Source organism: Nansenia antarctica (genome assembly GCF_963989245.1).
Source record: "Nansenia antarctica genome assembly, chromosome: 1".
NCBI lineage: Eukaryota > Metazoa > Chordata > Actinopteri > Argentiniformes > Microstomatidae > Nansenia > Nansenia antarctica.
This window is the reverse complement of record NC_137674.1, coordinates 87,881,908-87,905,431: the sequence shown is the minus strand read 5'-3', so window position 1 is coordinate 87,905,431 and position 23,524 is coordinate 87,881,908. Positions and strand designations below refer to the sequence as shown.

At 44.3% G+C, this 23,524-nt stretch overlaps 1 protein-coding gene across 1 annotated transcript in view; it reads right to left on the bottom strand.

Annotated features, from left to right (window-relative positions):
• The window catches only part of tenm4 (teneurin transmembrane protein 4), a gene marked incomplete at both ends in the record, with an annotated part of 257,838 nt that overhangs the window by 205,814 nt on the left and 28,500 nt on the right, over positions 1 to 23,524 (bottom strand). The window contains one exon of the mRNA XM_080526836.1: positions 7,067 to 7,309. Within this exon, the coding sequence (XP_080382962.1) occupies positions 7,067 to 7,309 (243 nt within the window). The remainder of the gene's footprint in view (positions 1 to 7,066; positions 7,310 to 23,524) is intronic.

The following is a 23,524-nucleotide window of genomic DNA, read 5'->3' as shown; positions in this document are numbered from 1 at the left end:
GTTTTTATATCTTTGCACTCCATCAAATTTCAGGTCAAATTTCAGGACCCTCCTTTCATGACTTTTTCTAGATATGTGCGTTCTACCACCCAGTATCCTTACATTTTCAACATCCCATCAGGATAGCTAGTATAAAGCTGCAGTTTTTCTGTGGAGGAGGCAGGCTAATTTACAAGCGGCGTTGTGTGTAAATAGCAGCTTAGCATTGTGCAAGCGGCTCTTTTAGAAGGTAAAAAAGGCACGGCTGTTCTCGTGTTAAAGTGGAGGAGAGCATCGATGTTAGTACTAACACTACAGCAGCTAGCAGAGCTAGCAAACGCTCCTCTCCTCCCTGGTGTACGGCGCAGAGCACAACGCTACTGTACGACCCTACTTTACTGGAATCTAACAAAGCCTGGAGATGACTTGAATAGCTGTGGGGCCGGGGGATATTTTCTCTCTCTCTCTCTCTCTCTCTCTCTCTCTCTCTCTCTCTCTCTCTCTCTCTCTCTCTCTCTCTCTCTCTCTCTCTCTCTCTCTCTCTCTCTCTCTCTCTCTCTCTCTCTCTCTCTCTCTCTCTCTCTCTCTCTCTCTCTCTCTCTCTCTCTCTCTCTCTCTCTCTCTCTCTCCCCTCCTCCCCTCGCTGACAGCCCAAGGTGAAGCTAAAAGCCGTACCTATGCAAATCAGCCCTGTCGTAACACAGAAACAGAAGCCTGCTGCAGTAAAGGACATCCTGCCAGCCCCTCTCCCCTCCTAACACTGGGCTCTGTCGCTGCTGGGTGACCAATATCACGCTGCCGTTGTTGAATTAAGGGGCAGATTTGCAATGGGATTAATAAGTCATTCTGAAGGCTTTCCTGAGCAGTCAAAGGCAGCAGAGGCACTTTGGAGTATCGATGTGATCCCAGCCTTCGGGTAGTTAACTTGTAAAGCCTGATCAATTATTTAAACCATTTTTATTTTGTTTCCAGTATGTTTGTGCCAGCAGGAGAGGATATTAGCTGCTTTAGCTGAGAGACATCCATGATCAAATACAACACAGACAAGACAGTGTGTTCACAAACACTAGAATGTAAAAACAAACTATGTATATGGTAGATACACAATGTTTTAAACTATCATGCTGGTGTGTCATGGACTGTCATCTAGCCTGTTTGCATCTATGAACTTGAGACGGGGAACATTTCCATCGCCTTGTCTCTACCAAAAACAAGTTGTGTGCTGTCGTTTCTCTGAAGAACACACCCCATCAAGTGATACAGCAAAGAAAGCAAAGGCAGTGGCTAGAAATGTGCTTATTTGGTTTTACTACAAAGCATTAAGATCGCACCTTTAATATCCATATTTGATGTGGTGTGTTTGGAGTGTGTTAGGATCAGTACTCAAGTTGAGGGGGGATGGCATCCCCCCTGAAATAAAAATGGTCAAAATCACCCCCCTTCTAAAACTGCCATCCCCCCTTTCCATCCCTTATGTCATTGTATCAATGAACGTGGTATTACTGCTATTTCAACATTTAGTTTTGCGCATATTGAGTAAAATACTGTGGGCGAGGGAGGGGACACGCACACATGCAATGACATTTTTAACCACGTCGCTGACACTGAAGTCACTGACGCTGTGGGGATGCTAAGTCCTGATATGATAAAATCCACCATCCCCCCTGGTTTGCTTTTACAACTTGAGTACTGGTTAGGATAATACAATCACACCAAGTCTATAGATCCTAAAACCATGTGGATAGGCTGCTGTAGGACACACCAGAGCACAGTGAATCATGTTTAGTATCAGGGTCGTTCCACACCGCAGTTTCCTTCGCTGGTCTGACCTCTTTTGTACGTCACACCGTGGTGCTAAAACACCTTCCTTCCTTCCTTCCTTCTCTCTCTCCCTCTCTCCCCTGCTCCCTCTCTCTCCCTCCTTCTCCTTCTCCTTCTCCCTCTCTCCTCCTTCTCCCTCCCTCTCTCTCTCTCTCACACCTTCCTTCCTTCCTGTGTTGGCAGAGACTGTGTCCAGGCCACCCAAGCACTGTTCAATGTTCTACCTCCTCCACTGATCTCTCTGAATTCCTGACTATCCATACACATTATGATATGATTATTATCATTGGTGATTTTAACTTACAAGTTGACAACGACAATAACTCGAAAGATTTATGAATCTCTCTTGCATTCTATGGAGGTTACCCATAGACCATCCATAACCGCGGGCGGGCTGTGGGCCTAGTGATTAAGGTATGGGTCTTACCACGGTTATATCGCAACTATCGATCTCCTCATTTATAACCACAATTTGTCTTTTTATTCTACTCGGTACCGACCGTTAATAATAACCCTGAACACATTGTCAATAAACTTTACCTTAAGTCTAAAGCAGCTGAGAATTTTCCAATTTGTTGAACATTTTCTTAAGCTGATTAATTTCCTATGTCTGCTCATTAGTCTCGACTTGTTCTCACTTGTTCTGTTCTGTGTTTTTTAACTGTTTTTAACTCCTGTGGCTGTTAACGTTGTTATCCCCTCATGTTTTTGTCTTGTTGTATTTTAATTGGTTTTAGGTTCTATTCATATTCCTGTGAAGAACATTGTGTTGCTTCTACGTATCAAATGTGCTCGATGAATTAAGTTTGATTTGATTGGGAACAAACCGCGCTGTCCCTCTGAACGCCCCTCTAAGTTAATTTGTTCTATGGAGATCATGCCGATGTCACCGTGCCACAATAACAGGCCAATTTCCAGCCAAAAATACTTTCCTGCTAACAAACAACTCATTAGCGCAGACACAGAGAGACGCCAAACGACACTATTACAATGTTCTGCTCCTACAGTGCGTACACTTCTGTGACTCTCACCCTGAACATCATCAGCTACTAATATTTCGGAAACACTTTACATGATGATCCCCGTATGTAAAGGGTTTATAAATGGTTTATAATTAGTAGATCATTAATAAAATCACTTATTACCAGTTCATTATTCAACTATAAACCATTTACAAACAGTCATAACTCGATATACTCGATATTCACTTGGTGCTTTCCAAATCGGGAGTTTGCAATCAGGAGCCAGCTATTAATGCATTTTAAACGCACTTAGAAATGCTTCCAACCCTGATTATTTGCAGTGGTTGCACATTTTGGAAGAAAACTAAGTGTTTTCTAGTTCCAGATTTGTTTAATTATGGGTGTGATTCCTCTTAATTAATGTGCTCTATCTATGCCTCTATCCTACAATTACCACCATCACTACCCTCATCAGATACAATAGAAACCTCTAACTATACTCTGAATACCCTCATCAGATACAATAGAAACCTCTATCTATACTCTGACTACCCTCTGGGGCGGCTGTGTCTCAGGAGGTAGAGCTGCCGTCTAATGATCACAAGGTCGGCAGATCAGCGGTTCAAGCCCCGGCTGGCCACATGTCGAAGTGTCCTTGGGCAAGACACTGAACCCCAAAATTGCTCCCAGTGAGTGGGGCCGGCCGGCGCCTTGCATGGAAGCTTGCCGCCATTGGTGTGTGAATGTGTGTGTGAATGGGTGAATGAGAGGCCGTTGTAAAGCGCTTTGGAGCAGCAAAAAAGGTGCTATATAAGTGCAGTCCATTTACCATTCGTGTGACTTCATTCTCAGTACCGTCTACTCTTTGATCAGCCCAGACCAGCTCAGGGCACTGACCACGCATGGCCGAACACAGAGGAGGGCAAAGTAGTGAACAGATCAATAAATACAATCAGGGAACCTGCAGGTAGACATGTGTAGATGAGAACTTCATATCAAGGTTGTCAGGATCTCAGGAAGTACTCATGGTTCAAAGAACTACTGTATGTGACAGCTGTGTAACGTGTGTTCAGATGTCGTGACGTTAGAATTATAAGGTTCTATCTACATTTTTGGTTTTTACATAATCTGATCCATTAGGTGTTTATTAATGCCTGTGTGGTGTTATTTTTAAAATATAGACATTTTTTAGTTAGTAATTAATAAAATACAAAGGTTCCATCTCACAAAAGATAATGGAATGTAAAAACGTTGACGCTCAATATCTCAGAACTTCCCTAAACGGAGATAGAACCTTATCATTCTAAACGGAGATAGAACCTTATCATTCTAAACGGAGATAGAACCTTATCATTCTAAACGGAGATAGAACCTTATCATTCTAAACGGAGATAGAACCTTATCATTCTAAACGGAGATAGAACCTTATCATTCTAAACGGTGATAGAACCTTATCATTCTAAATGGAGATAGAACCTTATCATTCTAAATGGAGATAGAACCTTATCATTCTAAACGGAGATAGAACCGTATCATTCTAAACGGAGATAGAACCTTATCATTCTAAACGGAGATAGAACCTTAACATTCTAAACGGAGATAGAACCTTATCATTCTAAACGGAGATAGAACCTTATCATTCTAAACAGAGATAGAACCTTATCATTCTAAACGGAGATAGAACCTTATCATTCTAAACGGAGATAGAACCTTATCATTCTAAGCTCACGATGTGTTGAATCCATTTGGTGCTGGCAGAATCATCCCCACACTTCAAACTTTCCCAAAAGTATTGTAATATATACAATGTAATGTGTAATATAATATGTAATATATAGAAATATAAATATATACAAATAATGTTGCATGGCTCCCAAAGCTCTTCCCTTGGATCTTAGATCAGCGGTTCTCGGTCGAAGCTTTTACAGTTTTTCTCAATTGCTAAAACACATTTCACAAAACTTTTTCTCCATTTTCCCAAAACTCTAAACACAACACACTTTTCTAAAGCTACATAACCAAAACCACACCTTCTCTCTTCAAAACTCAAACTTTCACACAAAAACAGCTGCTCAAAGCCTGCAAAAATGTAAACACTATAAGCATCATCATTACGGACTACAACAAAACAACTGAAAACACAATGTTCAGTGTGTGAGAATGTTCTTTTTTTTCACAACTGCCAAAGCACATTTTTAGAAACCTTACAGTATCTGTTCTCAGAATATATCACTGTAGAGTATTGGGCATTCATAGATGTGTGTGTTTCATATGAACAGTATGTAAATCTACAGAAAATACAGTATGTATGTTACGGTACATGTGGGAATACGGTACATGTGGGAAAACTAGGGTTAGGGTTAGGTGCTAGGTTGACTTGGTACATGCTGGCATGTCTAACCCTAACCCTAACCTTAACCCTAACCCTACCCCTAATCCTAACCGTAACCTTAACCCTAGCACCCTAGCACCTAACCCTAACCCTAGTTTTCCCACATGTACCGTATTCCCACATGTACCGTAACATGTACACTACTGTACTGTATCACAACTCAATGCAAACACTACAGAGGATCCATTACACACACCAATACTCACTGAAAACAATGTTCAGGGTGTGATGTTTATTTATATATTTATGGAACTATACCACATACACGGTACATGTATTCCCACATGTACCGTAACATGTACACTACTGTACTGCATCACAACTCAATGCAAACACTACAGAGGATCCATTACACACAACAATACTCACTGAAAACAATGTTCAGGGTGTGATGTTTTTTTATTTTATTTATGGAACTATACCACACACACACACACACACACACACACACACACACACACACACACACACACACACACACACAAACACACACACACACACACACACACACACACACACCACAATCATTTGCAACAAGTGTCTTAAATGTTGAGTCGTTATGTTTAATGAATGAAGCTAGGTGTGTTCATTGTGTTCACATTTTGCAGACTGTGGCAAGCATTTTGCATCACATGAGCTTTAATTTGAGAATTTGAGTAGAGTTTTTTGCAACTTGTGTTTTAGCAAGACAAAATGTGTTTAGATTTATGAGAAAAGGAGGATTGTGTTTTGTGAATTGTGTCTTCATGTGAAATGTGTTTATGGTTTTGGCAAATGGGAGCTAGTTTTATTAAATGTGTTTAGAGAACTGGTCATTTGGTTTAGAGAATTGGCTTTTGTGTTTTAGCAATTGGGAAAAACTGTAAAAAAAACAGCTGAAGACTGTCCTGTACAGACAGGCTTTTGGCTAACCCCAAAATAAGTCTGTCTTTTTGTGTCTTGTTATTATTTGTTGTACACTTGTTATTTGTTTCTTGTTTTTATTTTCACTTGTTTACCTATTTCCTTTAACCTGCTATTACTTTTGCTCTTTAATTAGTATAGCCTATGTAAAGCACTTTGTGACCGCTGGTCTGTGATAAGTGTTATAGAAATAAACTTTACTTACTTACTTACTTACTTATTTCATATCAGGGTTAGTTTTCAAAGATTTACAAGTGCATTTATTTTGTATATGTTATTACTCTAACTGTATTAATTCCTATACAACACCATAACATGATCTGACTTCATGTTTTGCAGCAGTTATGATTAAACACAAACACTTCTATCAATGTCTTTTTTATTACTATTTTCTTATTAAATGTTTTATCTATGTACTTCTTATATTTGCTTGTATTCATTGTAACTTTTATTTTCTTATTATGCTGCTCTTGCTGTATTTTTAATAATGTATGTAAAGCACTTTGAATTGCCCCTGTTGTATGAAATATATAAACTAATAAGCTGGCCTTGCCAATGTTATATTTGTGGAAATGCAGCTGTGCATTTCACCTGGTCAGTTCAGGTCACAGTTGTAGTTGTGTACCTGAGGCAGATGAATCAGATGAATCAGATGAATCAGATCAGTTGGTCTATAAAAACCTCTCATGCTTTTCTCTCCCCACACACAGCAAACAGCCACACACTGACGTACCCAAAAAAGATCAATGGTTGTCAGACAAACACCTCATCCTCCGCCAAAATCTATCTGTAAACGCAGGCGTTCAAACGCAGGCGTTCAAACACAGGCGTTCAGCTCTGCGGGCCTCGAAGCCAGAACACGGTGGATCACCTGGGGCGTTACATCGACTCAGTATGTTTTTACTTTCTAATGACTCAAAAGTGAACAAAGGCAGCACAGCGTCAGCCTATGGGCTTCTATTTCTAGTCTCTAGAAAGCAACAATAGTTTTGAAGACCGAAAAACTTACCCTGGACAGTGGCAGAGGAGGAGGAGGGGGCATAGAGGTTCCCTGAGCCAGTCCTAACTAAGAATGAACTGGGGCCAAACTCATCCTCGGAGTCAGAGTCGTGGGGTGGCTGCTGAGCTGCTGCACAGTTACCTAGCAACCTTCCCTGGTTCTCATTGGCTGCAAGAGAAGGGGGAGGAGGGTGGTATGAGAGCGGCTCGACAGGGAAGGAGGAGGAGGCAGAGGAACAATGCAGACCAGGACCTGCCAGACCACAGACAGAGATGGGGGGGGGACCACACGGGGGGGGGGGAGGACCACAGACAGAGATGGGGGGGGACCACACGGGGGGGGGGGAGGACCACAGACAGAGACAACATGGGGGGGGGGCACAGGAGGGGGGGGGGGGAGGACCACAGACAGAGACAACATGGGGGGACGACGACACAGGAGGGGGGGGGAATACCACAGACAGAGACAACATGGGGGGGGGGCACAGGAGGGGGGGGGGATACCACAGACAGAGACAACATGGGGGGACGACGACACAGGAGGGGGGGGAATACCACAGACAGAGACAACATGGGGGGACGACGACACAGGAGTGGGGGGGGGGAATACCACATACAGAGACAACATGGGGGGGGGACACAGGAGGGGGGGGGGAACACAGGAGGGGGGGACGGACGGACGACCACAGACAGAGACAAGGGGGGGGACACAGGGGGGGGGGGTGAAACACAATTACAGGGAACACCACGCAACAGAACACACACACACACACAACTCTGAGACACACACACACACACAACTCTGAGATACACACACACGCACACGCAGCAGAACACCATGCAGCAGCAGAAGAACACTCACACACTCACTCACTCACTCACTCACTCACACACTCACTCACTCACACACTCACACACTCACACACTCACTCACTCACTCACACACTCACTCACACACTCACTCACTCACTCACTCACACACTCACACACTCACTCACTCACTCACTCACTCACACACTCACTCACTCACACACTCACACACTCACTCACTCACTCACTCACACACTCACCCACTCACTCACTCACACACTCACTCACTCACTCACTCACTCACTCACACACTCACACACTCACTCACTCACACACTCACTCACACACTCACTCACACACTCACTCACACACTCACACACTCACACACTCACTCACACACTCACTCACTCACACACTCACTCACACACTCACTCACTCACTCACACACTCACTCACTCACACACTCACACACTCACACACTCACTCACTCACACACTCACTCACTCACACACTCACTCACACACTCACTCACTCACTCACTCACTCACTCACTCACTCACTCACTCACTCACTCACTCACTCACTCACTCACTCACTCACTCACTCACTCACTCACTCACTCACTCACTCACTCACTCACTCACTCACTCACTCACTCACACACACACACACACACACACACACACTCTCACACACAACACACACAACACAATTCTGAGCTTCAAAAACAAACAAACAAACAAACAAACACACAGGGAGATGTCATGAACAAAGCAGTCTGTCTTCTCTCTACTAGAGAAGCCCCAGCTGGTGAATAAAGATGCAGAGTGTGATGACTAAAAGAGAGGATGAGAAGTCTAGTTGCAGGGAGAGGTTTATGTAAATGTTTAAAAGAGCAGTTTAACTTGTGAATGGTGTGGATAATACAGCATAAAGTGTGAGACAAACACAAGGATCATACACAAGCATAGAGAGAACAACAATTGGGTGATAACCAACCGAATAAAATAATAATAATGTTCAAAATGTTTGAATCTAAAGGGTTATAGCCTAATTAAGATGCCTGTCACATAATCTGAACAAAGCAAAGCGTTTTGCAGAGTTACAAATCTATACAAAACTTGGAATGAAACAAATCAACAAACATATTCAGGCCGCATATAAACCCAATGCATCAGACATACATGTGACAGGGTCATTCACTCTTTCTATTTAAGGCTCATAGACTCTGCAGGGATCATATGTGTGATTAACATGACACGGCTCTCCCACACACAGAGAATGAAGTGAGTAACACTAGAACAGCCTACTAAAAGAGCCGCCTCGGGGGTCAAATGACCCCCTCTTTACAATGCTCAAGGTGCTATTTACACACAAAGACCACTAGTTGGCGCGTCTTGTAAATTAGCCTGCCTCCTACACAGAAAAACTGCAAAATAGCTTCATACTAACTTATCCTGATGTGATTTAGAAAATGTAAGGATACTGGGTGATAGAACACACATATCTAGGAAAAGTCATAAAAGGAGGGTCCTGAAATTTGATCGAGTGCAAAGATATAACATTTTTCTTTACTCACGGCTGTTCTAGTGTTAAGCAATGTTATTGCAGTCAACAAAGTCATCAGTTAATGATTTCCCTTCTGTTTGAAGTGGAGGTTCCTGTGGACGTGGGTATCATCGAACCTGACATAAAACAGTTTTTCTCCATCTTTGGCGTCTAATGTGTGTAATTATTGTAGAGCATTAACGTGCAGCTCACTGACTCAGAGCAAATTAAGAAACAATTAGTGGAATTAATTATTAATCAGCCATCGCAAAACACAAGCAACTAATGCTTACTGCAACATAATTCTTTACATTCTTACTGAGTGCATAAACTAATGTTAGCTGACATGAAATCCTTCAGATCACATAAAAGTATTGAGTGCTCTGCCACACTGGTGGTGCTGTGCGTTAATGGGGACTGAGGGTGTGTTCTCACTAGAACATTTGCTTCACTTGGAATCGGAGTTTAGGATAAAATTAGCTTTTCTCTGCGTCGTTTGGAGGTGTGAGAACGCGCATTCGAAGTCGCTCCCGGAGCAAACAACCGACAGATGCTCCGCTTGAAAAGGGTGGTTTCGCTCCGGTTAGAAACGACGCATCGAGACTGTCCATAGGAAAACAACAGCGCATGCGTGTTGATCTGGATAAGAGCGGGACGAACAGGCAATTTTCTAAAACAAATTCTGACCAATCAACGTCCACGTCTGTTGCTTCGATTGTGTATGTTACTTCGTTTACATGAAGGGCTGTGAGAACGAAAATCAGAGAAATAATTTATGCAACAATGTTGAAAACTGCTCCGGGTCCTGATTCAGACTTTCATGTGAGAACATGACCTTAGTTGTGAGGAGGAACGCTACCAGATGTTATGCAGTGTGGCTGCTAACCGTGTGTGTGGGTTATTCAGGCTGGGTGAACCATTCGCCCGTCAAAAGTCACCAGAATTGCATGAATGAGGTATGCACACAGACCCCCCCCCCTCCTCACCCGCACACAGACCCCCCCCCTCACCCCCCACCTGCACACAACCCCCCCCTCACCCCCCACCTGCACAGCTTTAGGCTGTAAAATAAACACATTTGTGGGATATTCAACACAGGCAGCAGGTAAGATAAAGTCAAACTACTGCATAAAAGATAGACCAGCCTTTTTAGCCTATACCGAGGTTAGGACAGAGAGAATGGTTTTCCTTAGATAAGATAGATTGGCAAGAGCGACTTTATTATAGCGGCTCATGAATTGCAGAGATGGAGAGTGTGAATGGTTTAAATGTCAGGTTGGTTTAACGAGGACAGAGCGATGAAAGGCGTGGGGAATGTTTAGCGCAGTCTGATATGAATAAGCATGAGCTGGGCTTTTATTGCAGCGTACTGATTACAGAGTGAAGGTGTGTGAGTCAGGAGTAAAGGTGTGTGAGTCAGGAGTAAAGGTGTGTGAGTCAGGAGTAAAGGTGTGTGAGTCAGGAGTAAAGGTGTGTGAGTCAGGAGTAAAGGTGTGTGAGTCAGGAGTAAAGGTGTTGGGGCTCAGAGTGATTGAGTAGTCTGCAGTTGTTATGGTGAGAACCTGTTGAAAATGTGGATGGGCAGCTTTCTCTCATTCATACAATGTTGTTGTACTACTACTACTACTACTACTACTACTACTACTACTACTACTACTACTACTACTACTACTACTACTACTACTACTACTACTACTACTACTACTACTACTACTACTACTACTACTACTACTACTACTACTACTACTACTACTACTACTACTACTACTACTACTACTACTACTACTACTACTACTACTACTACACTACTACTACTACTACTACTACTACTACTACTACTACTACTACTACTACTACTACTACTACTACTACTACTACTACTACTACTACTACTACTACTACTACTACTACTACTACTACTACTACTACTACTACTACTACTACTACTACTACTACTACTACTACTACTACTACTACTACTACTACTACTACTACTACTACTACTACTACTACTACTACTACTACTACTACTACTACTACTACTACTACTACTACTACTACTACTACTACTACTACTACTACTACTACTACTACTACTACTACTACTACTACTACTACTACTACTACTACTACTACTACTACTACTACTACTACTACTACTACTACTACTACTACTACTACTACTACTACTACTACTACTACTACTACTACTACTACTACTACTACTACTACTACTACTACTACTACTACTACTACTACTACTACTACTACTACTACTACTACTACTACTACTACTACTACTACTACTACTACTACTACTACTACTACTACTACTACTACTACTACTACTACTACTACTACTACTACTACTACTACTACTACTACTACTACTACTACTACTACTACTACTACTACTACTACTACTACTACTACTACTACTACTACTACTACTACTACTACTACTACTACTACTACTACTACTACTACTACTACTACTACTACTACTACTACTACTACTACTACTACTACTACTACTACTACTACTACTACTACTACTACTACTACTACTACTACTACTACTACTACTACTACTACTACTACTACTACTACTACTACTACTACTACTACTACTACTACTACTACTACTACTACTACTACTGGTAAGATTACATGTTGGACTGGCTTGGGAACATCTCACTCCGGTCACGCTGGGTTTCAGGTGTTAGTCTGTGACCAGAGAGGCAGCTGAAGAGAGGTTTGTTGACAGAGGTGTTTGCTAGGGGTGTCACAGAGAACAACTAGAACCAGTCGGGTGAATCTTGATTTTCATTCAAACTTCGAACAAATAAAATAATGTGATGTAGTCTTGTTTTGTGCAAACATAGTTAATCATAATGCCGTTGCCTGTCTGGGAGAGGTGCTCTGGCATACAGAAACAAGATGCTCCCATGGTTTGAGACACACTCTGTCTCGCCCTCCCTCTCTCTCTCCCCCTCCCTCTCTGTCTGTCTCCCCCTCCCTCTCTGTCTCCCCCTCCCTCTCTGTCTCCCATTCTCTTGCTTGATCACGACTGTGAGATCTCTCTCTCTCTCTCTCTCTCTGTCTCTCTCTCTCTCTCTCTCTCACTCTCTCTCTCTGTCTCTCTCTCTGTCTCTCTCTCTCTCTCTCTCTCTCTCTCTCTCTCTCTCTCTCTCTCTCTCTCTCTCTCTCTCTCTCTCTCTCTCTCTCTCTCTCTCTCTCTCTCTCTCTCTCTCTCTCTCTCTCTCTCTCTCTCTCTCTCTCTCTCTCTCTCTCTCTCTCTCTCTCTCTCTCTCTCTCTCTCTCTCTCTCTCTCTCTCTCTCTCTCTCTCTCTCCTCCCCTCGTAATACCTCAACCGCTCCTCTTTGATTGTTAATCTGAAACGATCAACTAAGCGAATTTGAATGTCGACGTCAGCTATCTTATTGTGATGAGTACAACCTTAAAAAAATGTGTTTTACACACATCACGTGTCCAACACAATGGAAGCACAAATTGGGAAAAAAAAGATTCGTCAGCAGTATTTGAAAACATGTGAATAAGACCGTAGTAAACCAAATGATCACCACACATACCTGTCAGTGATTGTTTTACTGATACAGGTCGGTATCTTGGGCTGAATAAATTCAACTGATATGCAATACAGGTACATTTTAAGATAAACTTGCGCTATACAAGTTAGACCATGTTCTGCCCTACCTACCTACCAAGGCTATATGACTCCAAACTAAATGGTAAACAGATTGACTTACAGTATATAGCGCCTTATTCCAAAGAGCTTTACAACGGCCTCTCATTCACCCATTCACACACACATTGACACACCAATGGCGGCAAGCTACCATGCAAGGCGCCTGCTCGCTCGTTGGGAGCAATTTGGGGTTCCGTGTCTTGCCCAAGGATACCTCGACATGTGGCCAGCCGGGGTTCGAACCGCCAATCTGCCGACCTTGCGATCATTAGACACCGCCTCTACCTCCTGAACCACAGCCTCTACCTCCACCAGCCTCTACCTCCACCAGCCTCTACCTCCACCAGCCTCTATCTCCACCAGCCTCTACCTCCACCAGCCTCTACCTCTTGAGCCACAGCCTCTACCTCTACCAGCCTCTACCTCCACCAGCCTCTCAGAGGGCAAGCTATGGAAGAAAGTTTTCCACAGGAAACTCCTGTAGTTAGGAGGCATCTGATCATGTGACCCCGGCCTCAGCTCCTGACAGCTGCTCTCCTGAGACCCGGCCTTCAAGCCTGGAGGACCGCCTCGCCCCGTAGGACTCACCCAGTCACCTAGGGCTCACCGAGGGCTCAACAGGGCCGCCTCGCCCCGTAGGACTCACCCAGTCACCTAGGGCTCACCCAGGGCTCAACAGGGCCGCCCGCCCACTGAATCCATTGTAAAGACTATGGTCATGTGACCCCCGAGGCGGCTCTTATAGTAGGTAACATAGACACGGCTGTTCTAGTGTCAACTGTCACTTAGATTCAACTGTCACATTCAAATTTGAAATAAGATGTGACAGTTGGTGATGTGGTGTTCTAACAGAGCAGGTGAAGGTCTACCTTCCTGTCTGGACTGGGGGATATATATATGAAGCTATTTTGCAGTTTTTCTGTGTAGGAGGCAGGCTAATTTACAAGCGGCCAACTAGTGGTCGTTGTGTGTAAATAGCAGCTTGAGGCGGCTCTTATAGTAGGTAAAAAAGGCACGGCTGTTCTTGGGTTAAAGCAACGTCATTGCAGTGGTGTCGTAGCCCTGTGTCAGTGCCTCTCCCACCCTGCTGGGTCTTTCTGCATCAAACAGAGAGACATGGGTCCCTGCAGCAGCTAATGTAATAAGCATTGATTGATAACATGATAAATAATCCCTGAATCAATTAGGCTTTTAACTAAGTAACGCACACAGCCCCTCCTGTACTCCACAAGGCCTTTGAAGGGCTCTGTGCGCAACATGTCATTGTGATCAATGTCTCCCCCATGTCCGCTGGTTCATAGGAGCGGCCTTTATTCAAGGAACACTGTATTGACCAGGCGGATGGCTGAGGAGACAGACTCTCTATTGTAATCAGGACTTCAGCTACTCTCTCTCTCCCTCAGGGCGGTCAATGTTAACACTAGAACAGCTGTGCCCTTTTTACCTACAATAAGAGCCGCCTCGGGGGTCAAATGCTGCTATTTACACACAACGACCACTAGTTGGCGCGTCTTGTAAATTAGCCTGCTTCCTACACAGAAAAACGGCAAAACAGCTTCATACTAGCTTATCCTGATGTGATGTTGAAAATGTAAGGATACTGGGTGGTAGAACGCACATATCTAGGAGAAGTCATGAAAGGAGGGTTCACCATGTTGCTCATGGACAGTGTGCTAACCGTAGCTACTAGTGCTAAGCTAGCAAGTACAACAACAACAGCTGTTTAACACTAGAACCGCCAGAGGGCGCCGTATACCTAAAACCGCCAACGGGTCAAATTGACGTCTGTGCCTGGCTACGGCATTTCTAGTATCCGAGCCTACAACAAAATGTACTCTGTCATTGTATTAAGGCATTGTGTTCACAAATGAATATTTCAAGTCATAAAATGGTGTTGGTCCCCTTGTTTTATAATTTAAGTATCTTTGACAATACTCATCGCTTTGCCTGTACGTCAATGTAAATCAGTCAAAAATAACACTGGAAATGGGTAGGCTATTAGAAGAATATTTGGGTGGTGTGATAGGCGTAAAACGTCATTCACCACATAAAAAGACTAAATTAACAAAGTACCTACCCCAAATGGACCATAATAACCACAGCATCGGCCTATGTTGCAACAGAATGTGACGAAAGAAATCGCGCCTCCTGGGATGTCTCAGTCGCTGAGCTGAAGGCATTTATTGCTCTGCTATATGTGAGGGGTGCATACTGCCGGATAAAACATTGAAATTGAAAGTTTCTGGTCGGAGAAATGGGGAAATGCCTTTTTCAACTCCACATTATCTCAGAACCGGTTTCGGGAGATCATGCGCTTTCTGCGCTTTGACAGGAAGGAGACCCGACGCTCCCGGTTGACCACCGACAGGTTTGCGCTCATGGCTGAAGTGTGGGAGAGATTCAGGCAAAACTGCATCTCATGCTACAAGCCAGGGCAGGACATCACCGTGGATGAACAGCTGTTCCCGACGAAAACAAGGTGCCGGTTCACGCAATATATGCCCAACAAGCCAGATCAATTTGGAATTAAGTTTTGGCTAGCAGCAGATGTTGAGAGCAAATACCTGCTGAATGGCTTCCCATACCTGGGTAAGGATACAAGCAGATCAACCACGCAGTCCCTCGGAGAGAATGAGTAGACTTTGAATCATATCATTGTAATTGCTAGGCAACGACATAAACCCTGCAATTGGTAGGGGGACTATTGTTTGTGCCGTTGCCTATAGCGGTTATAATGCATTTTTATATGTGGGTCGATTTGACGCCGTGGCGGTTATAGGTATAAATGCCTGTATTTTTTATTTAGATGTATCTATACCATATTTAACAATAGGACGTGCAACACAACACCATTTTAGGAAAAGTCAAAGACTTCAATATTTTATTAAAACATAGTTGTGTACAATTGAAAAACCCACTTGGGTCAAATTGACGTCATGGCGGTTCTAGTGTTAAACGAGAAATACAACCTGCTACTGGCTGTGTGCATTTTTTTTTTTTTTGAAAGTAACATCAGCACTTTGAAAATGTTCAGTTAACAAAGGAGAGACACACTGATCGAAATGTTTATTTGGAAATTTACTGTAAACAAACCTTGAGTTGTTTCTAGTAATCTTATAACTAAGAATGTGACAAGTTTCTTAAACAGGCCGACTCACTGCAGCATTCATTAGCAACAATTAGCAACAATTTACAGGAAAACTAACTTGTTTGAATGTACTTATTTGCAGATGTTACTTTGTATTGTAATGTGGACTATGTTTGTTGTGTGTGATACTACAGAGAGAGACGAGGCTGAAGAATGTCATTGTATGAAGGAACAGCGTGCAGCACAATCTAATAGGCAGGGTAGCATATTTTGTATATACATGTATAGATGAATATATATCATTAAAAAAATGCCGGTTGAGAGAGGACACTGGCGTTGCTTGTTCGCCGCTTCTCTGCCCGAAATCTAGGTGTAGTCTAATTGCAGTATACATTATTATTATGAATACATATGACAATAAACTTGAACTCGAACTGTTCTTTATGTGGTTGTCTGTGCTCAGCTGAACGCATAGGAACGAGCACGCCACTCGTGTAGAATCTCCACCTCAAGACAGACGAGGAACAATGATTTCCATGGAAAACCAAGAGGCATATTTCATTATCTGAAGTGACCGGGAGTCTCACAGACTAGGGCTCTCAGTAAAGCGCATGGTAACCATACATACATATAGAGTATCTGGTGAAGTTCAAGATCATAGCAGAGAGCCAATTTGTTCCCCTTCTTAGTGTGAGTGACTGGCTAGCCTTAGCGTGCCCTTGTGCTAGCGCGCCCACCCGCTAACACTGTGTAGCGTTGTGGAACACTTGAGCCGCCATCTCAGGCCTCCAGAAGTATATTAATAAATACTGTATACGATAAGCTCTTTAAAGGTGACGCCTATGCAACAAGAACGTGTCACAGCGCTGTTAATAATCCTATGGGGGTTGAGATCAAGATTGTCCTGGAAATGTCTGGCGATACGAAGGCTTTGGAGCTGCTAAACCCATGAAAGGAGGTTTCAGAAGCGCTTTGATTCTCCCTAAACAGACGTGCTCTGTGGCGGCGTGCGAGGCGAGCCATGACTGATTAAATGCGCCCTACATCCTCCACCGCCGCCCTTGGTTCAGATGTAGCCGGATCAAAGGCCGGGCGCAGGGGAAGCTCACGCAGGTTTTGTGGCGATGTCGTTACTGTGGACGTGCTGGCGATCACACTTAGCTGTGTTGCTGTTGCGCTCGCTGCAACCATGCAGCAGACGCATCATGATCATGTTTATATGGAGTTCATGAAGAGGAGAGAACATGATGGAGTTACTACTGTGCAAACAATCACACATGATGGCAGGCTTTTTTTTACAGCAGACAACCAACCCTCACACACACACACAAACACACACAGAAACACACACACACACACACATTTGCACACACACTCACACACACATTTGCGCAAACGATTGCAAACACACACGCACACACACATTTGCACAAACGATTGCAAACACACATGCACACACACATTTGCACAAACGATTGCAAACACGCACACACACACACACACACACACACACACACACATTTGTACACACGATTGCAAACACACACACACACACACATTTGCACACACAATTGCAAACACACATGCACACACACACATTTGCACACACAATTGCAAACACACACGCACGCACACACACACACACACACACACACACACACACACACACACACACACACACACACACAAAGAAAGGAAGTAGGTAAATGGGCTCTGGTTGAACCATCATTGGAAAAGGAATAAACATTCTCTGACGTTCCCATTTAACTGGCCAGGATCAATATCACAATATGATGAGGCAACGTAATGTATGGCAAAGTTGAAAACAACTTGTAAATACTCATAAATGCTTTTTTTATAGGCCAGGCCAGACCATTACAGAGAAAATGGAAATTATATCTGTGTGTAATAAAACTGCGTTTAACAAACACACAGGGTCGACACTCTCCATCCTTCCCTCTTTCCCTCTCTCTTTTCAGTTTGTAAAGCGTCTTTGAGTGTCTAGAAAGTCTAATGTATTACTATTATTATTATTATTATCATTTCTCTACCGTACTTTCCCTGGTTGTAACCGGTATTATAATAAAGGGCGTTGTTTAAGCTGTTGGACTTAAGCTGTTCCTGTGCTCATTCTAATTACATATCTACATGAAAAACAATTCATCAACAACATTGCGATCAACACTCAAAACTAACAACCCATTAATACCATAGTGGGGTGCCTACCCATTACCCAACCTGCTAGTTCACTAACTCAAACACGCATTTAGCTCCATTAAAACCACCGTCTGCAATCGTTAGCTAAAACGATGACACACATCTCCAGAACGTGTAGGCTACAGAGGACAACAAGGACTGGAGGCGGGAATGATGAAGCATCACTTACAAAATCCTCCTCCTCACCTACAAATCCCTCCATGCCTGCGCCCCCCAGTACCTAACTGACCTACTCCCCCAGCATACTCCTTCCCGGAACCTGCGGTCTTCAGACATGGGCCTGCTTACAGAATTGTAAAGCGTCCTTGGGTTTTATGAAAGGCGCTATAGAAATCAAAGTTATTATTATTATTATTATTATATTATCACACCATATTCCCCTTCAAATGCACGACTGGAAGCTCCACGCAGCTCAGTGACGTGGACATTCTCACTGACACATGCAACTGTTGTTCAACCCTCTAGTGTTTTTCCAAACCCTCCCTGTTGGCTGCTTACTGTCTGTCCCATGCATGCCTGTTGACTTCCTGTGTCTGTCCACATGTGCATACTGTATGTATTGCACATTTTAAAATTCTGTTAGTGTGCTTTCTGTTGTGCTTAACGCTGCGCGGGTTAATGTGGATGTGTGATGCTGTCCTTTTCACTTATAACTGATGCTGTGACTAAGTGGAGGAGGTGTTGGAGATGTCTGTATGTTTCTGTATTTTAACTGTGCTGGAAATGCTTGGATGTGTGCCGCTGTGTGTCACTATCGACCGATGTGGAGGGTTATCACACAGCTAGGATAACGAGGATGGCGATGGTCACACAGGCCTGCGAAGACCAGTACTCAAGTTGTAAAAGAAAATCGGGGGGGATGGTGATTTTATCATATGGGGACAGTTTTAGCATTCCCACAGCGTCAGTGACTTCAGCATCAGTGACTTGGTTAAAAATGTCATTGCATGTGTGCGTGCCCCCTCCCTCGCCCAAAGTATTTTACTCAATATGCGCAAAACTAAATGTTGAAATAGCAGTAATACCACGTTCATTGATAAAATGAATGGCAGTTTTAGAAGGGGGATGATTTTGACCGTTTTTATTTCAGGGGGGGATGCCACCCCCCCTCATCCCCCCTCAACTGGAGTGCTGGTGATGGGACAACAGTTTCACACAGGCCCTAGGTAGGATGCCGTTGGGTCTTACAGAGGTGACTCTCTGCAGAAGCACCGGGGAAGGATGGAGAGAGGGAGAGAGGGAAAGAGAGAAAGAGTGAAAGAGGGAAAGAGAGAAAGAGAGAAAGAGGGATAGAGGGAAAGAGGGAGAGAGGGAGAGAGGGAGAGAGGGAGAGAGGGAAAGAGGGAGAGAGGGAAAGAGGGAGAGAGGGAAAGAGTGAGAGAGGGAAAGAGGGAGAGAGGGAAGGATGGAAAGAGGGAAAGAGTGAAAGAGAGAGAGTGAAAGAGGGAGAGAGGGAAGAGTGAAAGAGGGAAAGAGGGAGAGAGGGAGAGAGGGAAAGAGGGAAGGATGGAAAGAGGGAAAGAGTGAAAGAGAGAGAGTGAAAGAGGGAGAGAGGGAAGAGTGAGAGAGGGAAAGAGTGAAAGAGGGAGAGAGGGAGAGAGGGAAAGAGTGAGAGACAGAAAGAGTGAAAGAGGGAAAGAGTGAAAGAGGGAGAGAGGGAAAGAGGGAGAGAGGGAAAGAGAGAAAGAGGGGACGAGGGAAAGAGTGAAAGAGGGAAAGAGTGAAAGAGGGAAGGATGGAGAGAGGGAAAGAGGGAAAGAGTGAAAGAGTGAAAGAGGGCCAGAGTGCGACCGGCGATGGCCGCTCCCTCCTGGAGGTGATTACCGGCACGCTCTCCCTCTCCTCTCCTCCTCCACTGGCATCACCGTCTCCCCCTCTCCTCTCCTCCTCCACTGGCATCAACGTCTGCATTCTGCTTCGTATGTCTCATCCCCACACTTCCCTTTGTGTCGGAGGGGAGCGCTGCTCTGCGATCCCTCTCCTGACTGAAAGACACCATCTGTTCCCCTGTTCTGTGGTGGCTGGCAGCACAGGGACGAGGGCCAGATTGAAGCCCGGAGATTGAAATCCAAAGAAGCCAGAATGGGGATTTCATTGTTGCTATCCAGAACCGAAATCTGACTACCGCTGCGATAGAATTCTTTTTTATATTTTGTGGACTGCACTTATATAGCGCCTTTATCCAAAGCGCTTTTACAACGGCCGCTCATTCACCCATTCACACACACATTCACACAGCCCCGCTCACTTGGAGCAATTTGGGAGTTCAGTGTCTTGCCCAAGGACACTTCGACATGTGGCCAGCCGGGGCTCGAACTGCCGATCTGCCGACCTTGCAATCATTAGACGACAGCTCTACCTCCTGCGCCACAGCCGCCCCTGCAAAACCCCTGTGACTCCGTGTATCACACGAGCTTCAGAATACTATCTACAGGGAGTCATATCAAGAACAATATAATAACACACACAGTCCCAGCACGATATCTAAAAACACTGAATACTGTTATATACCACAGCAAGAAATTAAACATTCAAAAGAGAATTGTTTTCACATATAAACCCTTCTCCCACAGCCAGAGCTCACTAATTGATCCGTCTCCAGCTGTGATTCCTTTACACTCCGCTTTTAAGATCCAAACCTGAGTTCGTCTGATCTTTACTTTACTGGTCTCCTGAATCGATGTTCGTACTGACAGGGGCTGACACAACTAAATCCCCTCCAAGAAGAATCCCCGTTCATACCTCCTGGGGGCTCTCTTTGTTCTGGGATAAGAAGAGGAGGCTCAAACCACGTCACCCCTCAGTGTTAACATCATCCTACAGGCGTGTGATAGCTGTTCTTACGGTCCTCCTCCGTGTGTGAGTGTGTTTCTGACAGATAGAGTGGGAAGAAGACCTCTTCTTCCAGTCTGCTAGCGTAGCTAAAGTAGGCTAAGTGGGCTAAAAAACAAGATGATGGATGTTAGCCACACCTACTCGACCGCCCTCCCTCCCTCCCTCCCTCCGCAGACTTCAAACAGCAGCAGCGCGTGTTAATCTGCGTTAAACGCATGTTTCATTCACCGCTATCATGGGACGATCGTCGACTGAACGGACTTAAACTGCGGTTAAACAAACGCTAATGGCGGCTAATTACGGGGCTTTTGTCCTGGCTGTCCTGGACTCCTCCGTTCGGTCTCACTTCACACTCAGCAGACGCTGGTGAATAAACACAATGGCGGGAATAATTAATGACCTCACAATACTCTTACGGTCTAAAGAAAGAATATATATATTTTTTTATTTTTTTTATTTTTTTTTACTTTACTGGTGTTTGAGAGCAAGCAGAGCCTGAATCTGTAAGTGTCTCATTAGGGCTACATGTGGCTAGCCTGCGGCCTAGCTGAACAAGGACGGCACCCTCCGTATCCCATCATGCCTCTGTGCATTCCAGGCCTGGCCTAATAAAATGCTGAAGTATACCCTTAAGAAACATCCACGCTCCGGATCAAAGTGCCTTTTTACTTGCCTGATGAAAAAGCACGGCAGAACATTTCTGTTTGAAAACTTTCTCTCCTTTCCGTTTCAGTGGGTGGATGCTCTTAGGAGCGTACTGTGTTTTCACTGACAACATTATATCTGATTATGATATGTGATGTTATGTGTCTGAACTGAGCCTCCACAGGTCAGGTTGAGCTCTGTCATGTCTCAATATAAAGTCAAAACCCTATAAAGTAAATGTGGTACATGACAAACATTCAGTAGTCAATGGATATAGTACATTTTTGGAGAGACTGGTAAACAGACTGACTTACATAGACTGACTTATATAGCGCCTTATTCCAAAGCGCTTTACAACGGCCTCTCATTCACCCATTCACACACACATTCACACACCAATGGCGGCAAGCTGCCATGCAAGGCGCCGGCCTGCTCACTGGGAGCAATTTGAGGGTTCAGTGTCTTGCCCAAGGACTCTACCTCCTGCGCCACAGCCTCTACCTAAACCAGCCTCTACCTCCTGAGACACAGCCTCTACCTCCACCAGCCTCTACCTCCACCAGCCTCTACCTCCTGAGACACAGCCTCTACCTCCACCAGCCTCTACCTCCTGAGACACAGCCTCTACCTCCTGAGACACAGCCTCTACCTCCACCAGCCTCTACCTCCACCAGCCACTACCTCCTGAGACACAGCCTCTACCTCCACCAGCCTCTACCTCCACCAGCCTCTACCTCCTGAGACACAGCCTCTACCTCCTGAACCACAGCCTCTACCTCCACCAGCCTCTACCTCCTGAGACACAGCCTCTACCTCCTGAACCACAGCCTCTACCTCCACCAGCCTCTACCTCCTGAGACACAGCCTCTACCTCCTGAGACACAGACTCTACCTCCTGAGACACAGACTCTACCTCCACCAGCCTCTACCTCCTGAGACACAGCCTCTACCTCCTGAGACACAGCCTCTACCTCCTGAGACACAGCCTCTACCTCCTGAGACACAGCCTCTACCTCCACCAGCCTCTATCTCCTGAGACACAGCCTCTACCTCCTGAGACACAGCCTCTACACCTCCTGAACCACAGCCTCTACCTCCACCAGCCTCTACCTCCTGCGCCACAGCCGCCCCCGAGACAAATATATTAGTTTTTAATACTCTCCACATGATCTCTAAATATGAATGGAAGTCATGAATGATATTTGTCAGAAGCTGTGCCTGGATCTCATGTAATAACTCCCTGCCGTAAGTCCATCATGTGATGTGAGACTGTGGACCTGCCAGAGAACTCAATTGAAACACCATTTTCCTTGAATGTGAATAACATGCCTCAAATGTGACAGGGTCTGGTTAAAACGTCCTCAAGTCCTAATTTTTTCCAGTTTATGAACGTATTATTAAACGTATAATTAAAGTTAATTAAAATTAAAAATAGTTGAAGAAGATATGCTTGTTTAAATGTTGGTCCACCTCAAAACAAATAGCAGAGAAATGCGCTCTGAATCCAAACACACGCAGAACAGCTGCTAGCAGCTAGCTGAAAGTGATCCAGTAGTCTACTATGTGTACGCTAATCACAGCAGAAACCCCACGTAGACTGTAATTATATGATGTT